Consider the following 15,958-nt stretch of genomic DNA (forward strand, 5'->3'; position numbering starts at 1 on the left):
TATGCTCTCACACATACAAATCCACACACTCACACATACTTGAGCATCCATTTATACAAAGTCTTCATGCTGAGTTTCTATCACACTCCAGAGGTGAAGGGCAGACTCAGCCATGACAAAGGCTAGCACTAAAGGAGATGGCTAATCAAGAAGTCGTCCAAAATCTCTTCATTCAAGCTACAACTGCTTGTGAAGACTAAACAATTTCATTTTAGTCTCCCAAATGAGCATCTAAATCTAGTGTTAGGGCAACACACAACTTAAGATAGAAAGAATTATCGCAATACCAACAGGTCGCAACATAGATGAAACCTTCACAAGGTGTAATTTGCATGTCCGCTAATACCGCACAAGCATATAACTAGATGAATCCAGGAACATGCCCAAACTCATGCTCTAAAAACACAACATAGTGCAGTTCCAATCTCATGATAGTCTGTAATAAGGTTGAAACCATAAACTCCATCACGCATAGAAGGGACTAGCTACTATGGCATCCCCACTGACATCATCAGCACCCAACAGTGGGTGTAGAGCATAGTATAAACAGCTGACTCGACTGTTTGCATTAGCCCGCATGTTTGCTTGCATCAGTCTGCTGCATCTGGCCAGTGCGTCAGTTCTCGCCTGTCAACCCACGTCTGTTGTGTCAGGTCCTGCTGCAGTCTGCTTTCTGCCCGTTGTCTTTTTCTGGTCTGCTGCTGCGAGCTTCTGCCTGTGCACATCCACTCTGCAGATCAGTCTCCATGCTGTCCATGTCAGAGTCCACATGCTTGCATGGCTGTGCCTGCTTTGCAAAATTTTGGAGTGCCATGTAATATCCGCCCAGACTCTGCCCTGCTGACACGTGGCAGATGCACTTCAACTTGCACCTCTACTCATGGACCCAGAGCAGAGGCAACCTGGACTGACACGACAACGCCAAGCATGTACTGACAGGACAGGCGAAGAGACGACAGACGCGAACAGCTAAAAAGAGCAGCACACAGAGCAGACTTGACACGAACTGCAGACTGACGCCGGCCAAGACTGGATGTGGATGACACATGGCAAGCAGTAAGGATGGACTAAATAAAAGGGAGACAATGTGACATGTCAAAGGCCTCTGCCTAGAAGAATTTCACACACAAGTTGAAATCCAGGTCCTCCATAAAATGATGTCAATACAACAATCATTTTATGATTGTCTGTGTGCTTGTCAGATAGATTCTCCTGCTTATGTCCTATAATGCCATTTTCTGATGTAATTGCCTGTTCCTTTCTCGGAACTGCTTATTGTAATTGTATAGTTACATGGCCTTCACCCCCGAAAAAAAAAGTGCGTGTATGTGAGAGCGAGCGAGAGAGAGAGAGAGAGAGAGAGAGAGGACTTGAGGAGGTAAGCAGCAAAAAGACAATCAAATCACTAAATTTATCAATATTACAGCATCCAAGCATAAGCTAATCTAGCTGAAAGCAGGCACACAAGAAGGGGCTATTTTAAAAGTTCCTTGTGAGAGCTAGCTTTTTATGAAAACTCAGATTATGGTACAAAATGGCAAACAGTCTGCCTAGTAAGCCGATTTCGGCAACACCAGGCTATGTTGCTGCATACAAGATACTGAACAAAACTGAGATCCCAAGGAACTGCCATAAGTTTGCCTTCAGCAGTCTTCCCAGACATATTTTGACTGTACAAAAAAACAGAAATTCCTCAAGCAAAGAAGGTTCTCTCCTCTCCCTAAGCAAGAACCAAATTCCCTGACTATGAGCTTGATATTGAATTATCTGTAACCAGCATGGAACAGAACAGGATTGATTATTCGATAATAGATATCACAATGTTCATTCCTCAGAAGGGCTGGGTACCCAGGCAAGGTTGATGAATTGTGGAGATTCCATAAAATCACTCATATCCTGAATTATAAAAGGGCCGCTACAATGATATACCATGCAGTCATTGCTCTTGAAATGGTATCCCTCATAAAACAGCAGGCTGCATGCACGAGTGTGTTAATTTAGGCATCTCACTGCCAGAGCTACATCCCCTTCCCAGGATGTCAGAGGAGCTCTTTACTACACCAGATAAGCTCTGGTTTTCCCGCCCCTTTTTAGATTCCTTTTTGGGAGTAGTTCGCCTACTCAAATAACCTTGGTGGTGTTCACAGTAATTGAAGCCATTCTTAGCAAGGTGAGAACATTGCCACCCCTTTCCGTCTGTTCTGTGGCACCGCTTCAAGTGCTGCTCATCTGCATCCCCGAATTTAGAGCCAGTAGCAGCTGCACTGTGGGTGTGATCATTCATATAGGACATCTCTCTTTGTAACTGCCCTCCTAAATGGAGCTGCCCCCTATGTTTGACAGAGCAGTCCTTGCCATCTAAGTTGGAAAATCCTTCTACACCCGCTAAAGACTGGTTGTCCAGCTCTTTGTGCTTTAAAAGCTTTGTCTGCCCACCTAATACTGCCCTACCTTTAGAGCGGTAGTGGTGTCGCTGATGGTGGTCACAATAAATATGCCCAGGCTTGCATTGCTGGGAACACTGCCATTGCTTACCATCTCTCCTGTGACACCTTTCTAATGGTTGCTCATCCTTGCCTTGCACATCACCACTCTTTTCTGCAGAACGGAGGCCACTCAATGCAGCTGAAGACCTGGTCATACTTACTGGTTCTCCTACCTGCAAAGCTTGATTTGAATCTTTTTCTTTTCTGATCTGAGCCTGTCGATTGGGATTTGCCTTCCTCTTCCAGCTGTCAACAGCAGACTTGGACATATCTACAGCAACCTGCAGCACTTGTGAAACATCTCCTTGCCTATGGCGGTTTGCCTTTCCCTTCCATCCATAAGCTGCAGCACCCATCTTAAACCCTGTCATCTCTTGTTTTGCCTCACGAGTTACAGGCATTTGACCGTTCCCACTACCCTTAGACTTTCCTGATGATCTATGAGCCCCAGTCTGAGGCTTGTTCAAAGTATGTGCCTCCGAAACATGCAGCCCTCGCTGTGTTTCCTGAGCTATCGCAGTACGTCCATGCACATTTTCCTTCGCCTTCTCCTTCCAGCCTGCCATCGGCAACCCATCCACAGCTGACCCCTGCAAATCTTGCTTTGGTTCATTTCCGATCAACACAAATCCATGCGTGTTACCTTTGGCCTTTCCCTTGATACCATTGCCTGCAGTGTCTTCATCCCACTGTCCTGTGATCTGCAGCTCCTGCTTTGCTTGCCTTGCAACTGTGAACTGCCCAGGGCCACTGCCCTTAGCCGTCCCCTTCTTGAGCCGTCCCTGATGATGCTCACAGTAGATAGAACCTGGCTTAACTTGCTTGGAGCACTGCCAATGCCTGCCATCAGTTCTACGGCAACGATTATGTTTGGGTTCCTCTCCCTGAGAATGTTCCCTACTTTGCCCTGAGCAACTATCAGCCACAGTCTGAGACTCTTCTTCTGTGTGTGATTGCTTCCCCTTTTGACCCTGCATGTCTCTATGAGCATTTTTCCCTAGAGAGCGACCCTTGATCTTTGCCTTGCTGCGGCACTGGTGATGGTGCTCACAGTACAGAAAGCCTGGCTTGGCTTGTTGAGAACACCGCCATTGCTTTCCATCCGTCTTTCGACACTGCCTGGACTTTTGCTCCTGATCATGGCATTTTCGGTCCTCCAAAGAACATGCAACAGAGGTTCGTTTTAACTGTTGCAAGTATCCTCTAGATATTCGTGTTTTCTGACAAGGACCCATGGTTTTCTCCGGTCCAGGCTCATCTGTAGCAATTTGGTTTACTTCCTGTACAGCACCCTTAATATTTTGTTTCCTGTCATCTGGCTTTCTGCGGTTCCTCAATATAAATCTGCGACTGTGGAGCTCTTTAAAATCAGGGCATCTTCTGAGGGCCATTTTGACCTGTACTGCTCGAGGTTGGCTGTTGGAATTGAAAAGCTTTGAACAGTCCTGTTTGACCAGTTTCCTCAAAGCCTCGCAAACAGTCACACCATTGCTTCCAGATTCCAAGACCACAAGAAATAAGGCTGTTGATAAGGGTGAATTCACCCACTCCTGTGTTAAAGGTGAAGACTCGGTATGAATAGGGCTTGTGTCCATAGCTGGGAAAAAGGTTGAATACATAAATCATGAGTATCACAAAGTAACAAACACAGATGAGAGGCACATAGGCTCATGAAATTAAAGAGGTTTCTTCACACTCCTACAGCAGTCCGAAACAACACGCTGCAATTAAAATCAGTCAAGCACGCCACCTGCACATACCTGAGAAATCAGTGTTCAAGGAATTGATCATACCTAAGGAATCCATGTTCAAGGAAGTGACCATACTTGACTTTCTGCATTCCATTTGCAATGCACAAATCAATCAGCTTAAGAATAGCTTTAAAAAAGCCCCACTCATTTTGCTAACTTACTGCAGGGCTCAAGTTTCACTCTTCCTACACACTTGACGATAGCCTCTTCCACAGTACCAGTAATAATTATGATTACCTGGTAGGTTTGACATACTTCGTTGACTGAGCTGCCTTTGAAAGGGTTCGAACCTGTAATAAAGGTAAGTTATGTGGTGAGAAGACTACACGTGTTTCAAAACACGTTAACAGGACTTCAAACACACTCAAAACTTCGCCGATTGCCTTCGCAATTGCTAATGTTACCCACACAGATTAATACAAGTCTTGGCGCACTGCAAACTATATAATAACCTACCTCAGAAAAATGTACTACAGATAATAAAGGTTCCTACAGCTATCATGATTACCTGGGAAAGAGTGGAAAAGTGGGCGCTTCTAACAACTCCCCTAGCGCTGTAAGCTGAAATTTTCCTCCTCTTCGAGCCCAGTTCACAGCCTGTGCAACACCCAGAACCACACTTCCGTTTATGGCTGACCCTGGATTGTGCTGTTCTTCTCTTCCTAACCCAGCCGACTGCCTTCTTGATAACATTCCTTCGCTTGCGGTTGACCTCAGGGAATTTGAAATGATTAAGCTTGGAGACAGCAACAGGGCTAAGGTCCTGGGACGCTCTCAATGGATAGTTCTGTACTTCATTTGGCCTGGTAGAACCACAAAGCACATCAGATCCCATCCCAAAACTTGTCCCCTCCTCAGGCTCTGAAGTGATAATTGGGGTAGATTCTTTGCTGGTATGAGCTGGCGACCTTTCTAGAGCTTGCCTGTCATGCGACTGTTCAACAGCTTCGCTGCTCTTCGAACTCCTAATTTCTAAACAAGGGCTCCTGCAGAAGATAGACGATGGACCACTACCAAACTGTCGCTCGTGGATAAGGTCGCTCGATTCATCCACAGGAGGGGCGGTTTGTCCTTGTGCCCAGGAATTCCTGAATGCTATATGATCGGCAAGGTTAATGGCGCTGTTAAAACTGGAGGGATATTCGAGCCCTCCACATCCCGAGCCTATCGAGACAGAAAATCTGTCGTCCGTTATGGTGGATGCGCCAGGTTCTGATCTTTGGCGGGATATCATCTCGTCAATTTTGCCTGCGCTCTCCAGGTTTTCAATTCTATCATCCCTCACCCCAGTTGATCCAAGAGGCCAATGTCTGGGTTCTTCCTGAGACTGGACCCCATAAACACCACTAGAGTGCTGCACTGATAAAGGAACCGTCGGGTTGAAATTGTATTGGAAAGCTTCCCCCTCGGTTTCGTGTTTGGACTCCTCCATAAACAAGGATTGGTAATGTAACTCCTCTAACTCACTGACGTGCCTCATCCTATCAGTAGTTCCGACGAGTCGGTCGTCTGTATTCTGCCAAGCAGTAAATGGGTCCTGCATTGTATGCCTCAGAGAGGGAAAAGCAATCCGGATGATGGGCAGAAGAGTTGCCCGATCGTCCTCGGAGATGGTCTCCATGAGTCCGTGGTCGTGATCGGTAGTGGAACAAGGAGAAGAGATGAGAGGGGAGAACTGAATACCGTGATCCGGAAATGAAGAATAGGCAGCTGAATCGGGAGGGTATCGAATCATGTCCTGCATGGAGAGAAGGTAGGAGAAAGAATGCGGGGGGTCAGGGGGAGGAAGGGGAGGGGGAGCAAGGGATGCATCCATGAAGGAAAGGTCCCGGAGGTCGGGAGGAGCAGAAGGAGATAACCGAATCTGAGCCATATCTAAAGCAAAATTGGTCTATACATGCAGGCAGGGAGGGAGGCTATGGTGGCAACAAGGAAACTGAGCTTCATGAAAAGAGGGCTGAGAGACAGAGACAGAGAGAGAGAGAGAGAGAGAGCGCAAGATGGGCAGTGCCCAAAAGTGGGGTTCTTGCTGCAAACACTCTGTTTCTTGCCAAAACTGAGGAAATGCGGGTGCCCAAAGGCCGGGAAACAGATGCTGCAACACTCTGTTTCTTGACAAAACTGAGAGGAGGAGGAGGGAGAAGAGGGAATGCAGGAGCCCAAAGGCAAGCCAAGCCAGAAGGGGGAGATGGGTAGTGAGGGAAAGGACGTCAGGAAGCCCAGAAAGTAGAAGGGAAAGGATTGGGAGAGAGAGAGAGAGAGAGAGAGAGAGAGAGGAGAAAGCAGGAAAGGTAGAGAAAGGAAGGGATTTTGGAGAGGAAGAAGAAGGGGTAGGGGGTGCAGAGATGATTGGCTAGGGTTATGGGAAAGCCTCTGCAGACGGGGGGGTGGGGGGGGGGTGGTGGTGGGGGGTGAGGGAAGAAGGGCTTGTTGAAGGTGTATGTAGTACAGGGGAGGATCTTGCAAGGGGAAAGTGCTCAGAAGAAGCAGGCAAACGGTAACGGGAAGGGATTCAGACTCCAGAGCAGGGCAAGGAAGGGCAATAACTCACAGAGAAGAGAGATAAGTCAGAAAGCTGATAAGCTTTTGCTTGCTTTACAGTACAGTATAGTCTGCTGCACAGCACACGAATAGAAGAAGAGGTAGACTTTGCCCCCCCCCCCCCCCTCTCTCTCTCTCCCTCTCTCTCTCCACCTCACATCTTATATATTTTTTTGGCCATCTGCCTTTGCTCCTGCAGCAGACACTTTAGCTGCAGAGTGCTCTCTGCTACCCTTTCAAGAAAGAAAAATCGTCGAGTTCATTCATTTTTATCGTCTCTTGCAAGTTTTGAGGGCCCCCCTTGCACCAGAAAGGCCACATCGATGGAAATCAACCTATTGCAACGAAGTTTTGAAGGCCCCATGCAGGAGAGAGGCCAGATCGACGGAAATCAACCTGTTGCAATGAAATTTTGAAGGTCCCATGCAAGAGAAGGGCCAGATTCGTGAAAATCTCTGCCAGTCCAACACAAGCCCGGCTTGACGATTTTGGAGAATTCCAACCTAGCCTTCCAAATGGCCAAGCGCTATACTTGGTCCACAGATATCAAACATGTGCAAAGTCCTATCATGCCATCATTAAGATCACAATCTAAGATCATGCTAGCCTTCATGTGGACCTATTTCTTGCAGTACTCCTTTGGATGTGACTACTAAACTTTCACCCATGGCAAGAGCGCGGGGAAGTGCGCTAACACCCTAGCCCCACTAACCCTCCCTCCCACGACTTCACATTCCACTAACTCAAACCTCCCTTCTGAAAAATATGTTCTTAAAACAATGATGTAATTTGGAGTAGGCCGCCAAAATGGCAACCTTGACACACACATGCATCTCAACGGGTAATCTTAAGAGGAAATAGAGAGCTTTCTTCCTCTAGGCATTTCTTCAAGGTGAAATTACCTCTATTTTGCAAGACACATAAAGAACGTAGTACACTACAAGAAGACCAATTCTAGATGTTAATGGGGGATAAGGCAAAAGAATGGATATATTGGTGCAAGGAAGAGTTCTCTTGCTCAAGCAACCAAATGTGGCAAATTGCTATGCAGTATAAATGAATTCCCTGTGTGTTGGATAAAGAGTAGACAAGCACCCTGATGCCACTCCTTCCCAAGCATTTGCATTCAAGTACTAAAGGCTTGTCTTCCACTCAAAACTCCGCAAAAATTCTAATCCCAACATATCAAGTTGCTCATACTTGAAAAGGCCGCATCCAATCTATAGCAATGGTTCTTGCCAACAATAAAAAATAATGTGCTGCCATCATCACCAAGTGCAAGCAACTCAATGAGTAGTATTGTTGATTGGTTCTCTTTTGTGCAAGTGGTAAAAAGGTTATAGTTAGCTATCCTAGTTATCAAGCATAAGGTCTTGCTTGCATACCCATTTCGAATATAGTTAAGTGGACTATCAACATGGTAAGGCACTAAACTAAACTTGAGAAGCCTTCTTTGTGATCAATCTTATCATATGTCTCAATAGTAGTATCCTTTCCAAAAACCAACAGAACTGAAATTGTATGGCCTATCTTGTGCAATGTTTAATCATATAGCAGTAGCCCTTTGTGTATACTGGTTTCCAAAATTCCCTTGCCATCACCTCACTTGGACATTCCACCATATCTATTAATGTATGGCATTTCCCATCTTCTTCTTCCAAGCGCATGAAGCTAATCAAATGGTTCCTTATTTTCCTTTTACTATGTTCAAGCTACTATCCATTCTCCCTATCAATCACTATTCCAATCAAGGTAAAGTCCCAATTGTGGTGTGAGTAACTTGATCTTCTCCATTTTGTCTCCTTCCAAACACATGTGCTCCCCCACCTTTCCCCTTTTTATGAAGGAATATTTTGTCTCCTTCTAGTCACATGTGCCCCCCCACCTTTCCCCCTTTCTATGAAGGAATGATTTAAAATGGGTAGGATACCCAACAAGGTGTACCCTTATGTGCAAATATTTCTCAACCTACTAGGTATCTACATTATCATGACGCTTCACATTATAGTCATGAGCATGCTCTTCTTATTGGCAGCCCTTAGAAGCTATTGAGTCCATGTGTTTGGTTGTACTTTAGCTTGTGGTTACCCCTGTCCTCATCCCTTTTTCTTGCTAGCATGCATATGCATGCATGCATGCTTGTACGCGTGCATACACAAGCATGTGCACGAGCACATGTGCACATGTGCTTGCGTGTTTGTGTGCACATGCATGTGCGTATGTGCATGCATGTGTTGTGTGTGCATGTGTGTGCATGAAGCTACACCTAGTCAAGTTGTATAAGTAAACATTATTATTGATATATGTTTTTCCAATGACACATTTTCATGGCAAAGCTATTGAGATTCTACAACAACATACAAAAAAAGGACAAGATGCAATAAGAGCAAATTGCATTAATAATATAGATAAGGCAACCGAGAATTTCAAATCATGCATTATTTGCTAATGTGGCATTAGAAGAGCAACAATGTGAAATGGAATGGGAAATGACTCCATCACTCCAAATGAGCTCCAAAAAAGGTTGTAGCAAGATGAGATAGAGATTCTAAGTCTCAAAGTAATCATGTTGGAGCAGACACAACAAAAAACCTCTTTGCAAGATGCTCTACAAGGAGGATTACCAAAAAGCGAGCGAGAAAAATTGAGCGAACCAAAAAAAGCGAGCAAGAAAAAGTGAGCGAGCCAAAAAAAACAATCAAAACAAAACAATAATAGATTGACAAACCTTATTTTAGCAACTTTCTAAGTTCTTCAAAAGCCCATGAGAGAGTTGGACCTATGTCATTACCAAGGCATCATTAGTAAAGATGCACCCTATCGTTGCTCACTTTTACTCATTCATTTTTTTGTAATCCTACATAATCAAGTTCTCTCTCTCCACCAACATAAGTGAGATCACCAATGAAATCTTCCACACAAGTCAAAAGTTTCATAGGACTTCCTGAATGGAATAGTCCACATTACATGCAGGTGCAAATGCTTGGTTTTTGCAACTCTATTCACTCTTGGAACAAAACCCATGTTTTTCTGTTTGCAAAAAAACCCTCCCTAATGAATCACTCTTACATCCCGCTAATCCATCAAAATATAAAGAGTAAGTACATCCCTTTCTTTAAAATGAATTAAATTCCAAAACAAATCAATCTTTGCTTATAGAAATCAATGGTAGAAGCCAAAATAGACAACATATTGACATGGTCCCTATTAGGTAAACTTTCCTCTAGATCCAATGCAAGAAATTGGCTAATTGTTTATTAAATTCATTGATGCATGAAGTTTTACTAAATGGTGTAAAAGGTCATGCTAATCATCTAAATCATGTCTTGCATTTCGTTTTGATATGTAACATGACCCCATTTCGATTTGTAAATCAAAAGATACAGGACGTCAAAATTCTCATCTTTTGGGCCAAAAGAGGGAGCGTGTTAACGCGCTGCCTGTTTTAACCCAACAGATGAGAATTTAGGATGCCTATTTTCATCTTTTGGGCCAAAACAGGCAACGCATTAACCTAAATTCTCATCTTTTGGGCCAAAATAAGCAACGCGTTAATGCACTCTCTCTTTTGGCCCAAAAGAAGAGAATTTTGACGTCTTATATCCTTTGATTTACAAATCCAAATGGGGTCATGTTACATATTAAAACGAATGGCAATGCATGATTTAGATGATTAGCATGACCTTTTGTACCATTTAGTAAAACTTCATGCATCAAAATGTGAATTTAATGGATTTTTTTCCAATTTCTTACATCAGATTTAGAGCAAGACTGCTCGTAATAGGAATGATCATGTTCGATGTTGAATTTTTTATTGAATGATGCACTTCAACTATATACTACTTGTTGGTAGCTAATGCATTTTTATGCAAGCTCATCTCATGAGAATAAATAACACTATCACTTATGTAGACTTACAAGCTTATGTTATAATCATTTTTGAAATTATGTTGATACTATAAAGCTTTATTAACGATCAATTTTTACATATAGTGAGGTTATATTTTTCTCAAGTGATGCACTTCAACTATATAGTACCTGTTGTTAATAGCCAATGTATTTCTATTTAAGCTCATCTCATAGAATATAGAACACTTACTAATGTGCACTTGCAATATTATGCTATAATCATGTTCAATGTTGAGGAAGCACTATAGATCTTTATTAATGATGAGTACATACATACAATGAGATTATGTGTTGGTAGCCCAACCATTTCTGCTTTGCTCACTTTTTCTCGCTTGCTTATTTGGTCTTGCTCGCTCGACATCGCTCGCTTGATCGACTGCCACCTCTACAAGATAGTACAAGGACCCTACAACAAAATCAATGATAGCTTTTAGATGTCTTGAAAAGCAAAGAAAAGGTAGAACATTCATTCTACCAATTGCATATCTCACATCACAAAGGAATTACTACAATTCCAAGAAATATTATTGCAAAGAAAAGAATAAATAGATGCAATCCAAGGAAAAAACGTAGAGTTGCAAAAAAATCTCAAAGGCTACAAATGCCAAGTGCAAGAACTAAAGTGGGAATGTACACTTCAAAGAATAGCTGGGTAATGCCAATGTAGATATCAATCCTCAAGCCTAGTTTTTAATGTAACTACAAGGACTAGATGATTAATTTCTCAAGTAGCTCAACTACTCAAAAGTCTTAGACTTTCTTACACCACATACAGTAAGTATAGGGGTAAATGTACAAAGTTGCAATATCAAAAGGCAATCATCTCAGGACGCAATTGAAATCTAATTACTAATATCATAATAATGAAGAGCTATAGGAGCTAGTACAAGATATATTACTACCAAGTACCATGGCATTGTACTAAGGTCTTGTTGAAGGATGAGCTTGAGTTTAATGAAGGCATTTGCAAATCAAAATGTTAAGGCATTACCCATTCTAAATTGGGGTATCATCTTGAAGGATGAGCATGCATTTTAATGAAGACATTTGTAAATCAAAATGTTAAGCGCATTACCCACTCTAAATGGAAGTAGACCAATGCGTGCAATAGATGGATGAGGATGAAAGTGTGTTATGTCTCTCTGTACATGTAAGCTCCATATGCATGAATCAAGATGAAAATATGATATATGAATGTCTAATGGGAAGTCCACACCCCAAGTAGTCACCTAGTCTTTTGCCTTTATTGCAAAAGCCATTGTCATCATCCATAAGCTTTATTTCCAAGTCACATCCTATGTTGAAACTGCTGATGCCTCCCATCACCTCTCTTTGCTCATGCCTCCCATCACCTCTCTTTGCTCATGCCTCCCATCACCTCAAATTTAGAAATTCAATTGATTTCTTAGGTGTAAAGGTGGAGTAACTAATTAAGCTAAGGTCAAAGGGTTAGCTTCAAAGTTTCATGCAAAGAAGAGACTTGTATTCAAGACATTCATTACCCACTTGCAAGGTCTTACAACTATGCTATATGAAAATGTTGTGAAAAAAAAGATTACAGAGGTTTTGGTTTGTACCCTCATAAATAAGAGGAGAGGGGCCCCTTCCCCTTATAAATAGAAATAAGTTCTCATCAATAACTCTCCTCTTTACCCCTCCCATCCTCCATTTTCCATGATTGGATGGACTCATTTAGCTCATCTTATCTCGTATATTTCTATTTCTTATTCAAGGACCAATTAACTTATCCTAATCCTTTGCCAATTGTACTTTTGAGTTATCTTTCTCAAATTAACATATGGATTTGCAAACACACATATTTTTGGAAGGAGGGGGAGGGGGAGGGGAAGGGCGGAAATTAATTTACATTTGGATATGTAGGCCACAATGAAAATTTAAGTCATGTGGATAAGTGCTAGGAGGGGGTTTGATCCCCTTACCTAGATGGGGAGTCTAACGAGCACATCAAACATGCATATTCTATGAATGGGGTTAACTGCTTAAAGGAATAATGGATGGGAAGAAGTGTTGGGAGCCCCTTCCATGGACACCTAGGAAGTGGCTCCATGCCCTCACTCGTTATTTTTGTCTCCCCCTATTCTCTGCTCAATAACCTCTACAAGTCATCCTCCCTTACTTCAGTTAGGTTGTTGCCTACTTCCTTTTCATCCCTTGTTCCATCCCTTAACTAATTTTAATGGATTTCGCATCTTTTGTTGAGTAGGGGGACATATGTTGGTATGTAGAAGAATGACTTTAGCCTCTTTGTTAGCATGAGAAGATTATCGAGGAGGTATTATCCCATAGAGAGCATAGTTAAATATCATGGTTGTTTAAAGGCTCATGGATCCTCTTCTTCTAATTAATTGTAAACGTGGAATTGGGATTTGGGCATCATGCTCACAACTTACCCTCTCCTAGTCAATCATGCTTGTACATGCAATGACAATGCATGCTCTCCTTTTATTGAGGAGGCCCCTTGTCACGCATAGTTTACACATAATTCTATATTTAAGGAAAGCGAAGATAATAGTGTGTATTGTTGGGCAAGAATACAACATGTGTGGGAAATACCAAGTAATTTATAGTGGAAATCAGCTAAATTTTATTGGGATAAGTGACAAATGCTCAAAGGAGATCTTACCACCATCAGTTTTTAGCACACATTTCAACCACTTGCTCCATTTTTTTCGTGCATTACATATGTTAAGTCATAAAGCTTACAAGTTCATGGTTGTACATGCAACGCATGCTCTTCTTTTATTGAGGAGGCCATTATCATGCATACTTGATATGTAATTCTATATTTATGGAAAGTGAGGATTTAAAAGTGTCTTGTAGGGAAATTCTACAATAATGTGTGTAGGAAATACCAAACATTTTATAGTGGAATTCTATTAAATTTTATTGGGACAGGTGAGAAATGCTCAAAGGAGATCTTACCATGATTCCTTAGCACACATTAGGACAACTTATGCATTTTTGGTGTACATTAATGGGATACGTATATGTAAGAAGAACTTTAAGTCATAGAAGGGCTTGCAAGCTCGAAGCCATTCATCCCTAAACCAACCTGAATGAGGGTTTCATTTTGAACAAATAGTGCATCATGCTCACAACTTATTCTCTCTTAGTCAATCAGAGTTGTACATGCAATAGGGAGCCAATGCATGCTCTCCTTTATCAAGGAGGCCATTGTCATGCATACTTGATATGCAAATTTCAAGAAAGCGAATATAACAATGTGTCTTGTCAGGCAAGACTACAACATGTGTGGGAAATACCAATAATTTTAGAGTGGAAATTGACTAAATTTTATTGGGCCAAGTGACAAATGCTCAAACGAGATTAGATCATGAGTCCTTAGCACACATTTAATGGGATACATATATGTAAGAAGAACATAAGGCAAGAAAGGGCTTACAAGCCTTAGAAGCCATTTGTTCTTAAGCCAAATCGAATGAGGGCTTCATTTTGAACAAACACTGCATCATGCTCACAACTTATCCTTTCTTAGTCAATTACAGTTGTACATGCAATGCCCACTCTTGTTTAATCAAGGAGGCCATTATCACGCATACTTGATATGTAATTCTATATTTAAGGAAAGCAAAGATAACAATGTGTCTTGTTGGGTAAGACTACAACATGTGTGGGAAATACCAATTGTTTTATAGTGGAAATCAACTAAAATTTATTGGGACAAATGACAAATGCTCCAAGGAGATCTTACCATGAGTCCTTAAAACATATGGTGAGAGTCAATATTGGAGTGCTCAGGTTCTACTTGAGGCCATCGGGACTAATGGAGTGATGCATCAAGATGCTGTTAGGACTAATAGAGTGTCCAAATGCAAATTAGGCAGCTAGTCTATGGTTTAGCTTATTCATGTGCCTTGACATGGGAGGTACCTGAAGAAGGAATAGATATCTCAAGGATGCAAACGTCCTAAATCATTCCATCATATGGAGCCTCAAATCTCCCTCCCTCTTGCACTGTCTCCTGATGATTTATTTTTGAACCAATCTTAGGAAAGCATGAAAGGTTTTCCCATCAAGAATACTCCAATGGATAAAAGAGAGTTACACCTTTCCCTTATCTATGTCATTTCCCTCATCTATCTCCTGTCCCTTACTTGGATTTACTTGTTCACCCTTCCCTTTCCTACTCATGTGCTTCCCCTTTTTCCTCATCGCACCCCTCCCCCTCTCACCCCCTTCTGTTTAGCCTGCCCACCCCTTTTCCTTACTATAACCCTCCCCCTTTCACCCCCCTAAATCAACACACTCATCCTTCCCTTGAACCCATGCCTTTCCTTCGCCACTTATCCTGCCTATGATCCTGCACCTTTTCTTCATTGCTGCACCTGTGCCCCTCTCACACCCTTTTTTTCAGCTTGCCGACCCCTTTTCCTTACTATGGACCTCCCCCTTTCAACCCCTCAAATCAACACACTCATCCCCCCCTTTCTCTATTGAACCCTTCCCTAATCTTACACCCCTTTTCGTCCCCACAATGCTCCACCTTTTAGGTGACCCCCAAAACAACTTTCTTTCTCCATTATGCTCCCCCTTTACTTCACCCCTTTTCCTCACTGAGACCCTCCCCCTTTCAACTCCCAAATCAGCCCCCTTTTTTTAAATCTCTCGTGTGCCTTTTTGTACCAGTCCCTTCACATGCCCACCCTTCATCCCCACCCCTCCTTGGACCCATTGCATACTATCACCCTCTCACATTTTGAACATTTGAGTATTTTTTGTGTACATCAATGGAATAGTATATGTAAGAAAAACATTGAGTTGTAAAAGGGCTTACAAGTTCTAAGCCACTTGTCCTTAAGCCACACTGAATGAAGGCTTCATTTTCATTTTGAACAAATAAGCCTCCACTTAATCCCCAACATAATTGGTGATGGTGTGGAATTCTTTAGGGTGTTCCGGAACCTACAGCAACCATGTCATGTGGTAGTCAAAAACAAATCCAAGATGCAATTGATATAGGTAGTGCAACACTTGCTTTTATGGGCTAATGATTTCAAGGGCTAGGGGTGTGTTCATGTGTGACCTTCAAATGGGCTAGAATAGTCTACGTGCTAGTCAAAATGGCCTTGCTTTAGGGCCATGTGTGCTTGTAAGTGGGGTTAGGTGGTAGTTTGGATTAGCCATGGCACATGCTAAAAAGCCAAATTCCTCCCACCCTCTTCATGACGATTCAGGATAGTCCCAATGCGAGCCAAGGGTTAGTAATTGAGGATTAGGGGTTGAGCCGCC

General features: G+C 42.5%; 1 protein-coding gene across 3 annotated transcripts; it reads right to left on the bottom strand.

Moving 5' to 3' along the window:
• Positions 1–1,338: 1,338 nt before the first annotated feature.
• On the bottom strand, positions 1,339–6,837 carry LOC147902622 (uncharacterized). Of its 3 annotated transcripts, XM_087373663.1 has the most exons (5): positions 5,146–6,837; positions 4,746–5,040; positions 4,475–4,527; positions 4,247–4,320; positions 1,339–4,083 (listed from the first exon to the last, which is right to left on the bottom strand). In XM_087373663.1, exons 1-5 carry the CDS (start codon positions 6,108–6,110, stop codon positions 1,961–1,963), a joined length of 3,510 nt encoding a protein of 1,169 aa, XP_087229789.1. In that variant the 5' UTR covers positions 6,111–6,837; the 3' UTR covers positions 1,339–1,960. The 3 variants fall into 3 exon arrangements, with proteins under 3 accessions (XP_087229789.1, XP_087229788.1, XP_087229787.1); XM_087373662.1 differs by having other exon boundaries at positions 4,280–4,320; positions 4,746–6,837; XM_087373661.1 differs by having other exon boundaries at positions 4,746–6,837.
• Positions 6,838–15,958: the final 9,121 nt, after the last annotated feature.

Source organism: Dipteris shenzhenensis, chromosome 4, assembly GCF_047967505.1.
Source record: "Dipteris shenzhenensis isolate YYH24624 ecotype China chromosome 4, Dip_SZ_1.0, whole genome shotgun sequence".
Classification (NCBI taxonomy): domain Eukaryota; kingdom Viridiplantae; phylum Streptophyta; class Polypodiopsida; order Gleicheniales; family Dipteridaceae; genus Dipteris; species Dipteris shenzhenensis.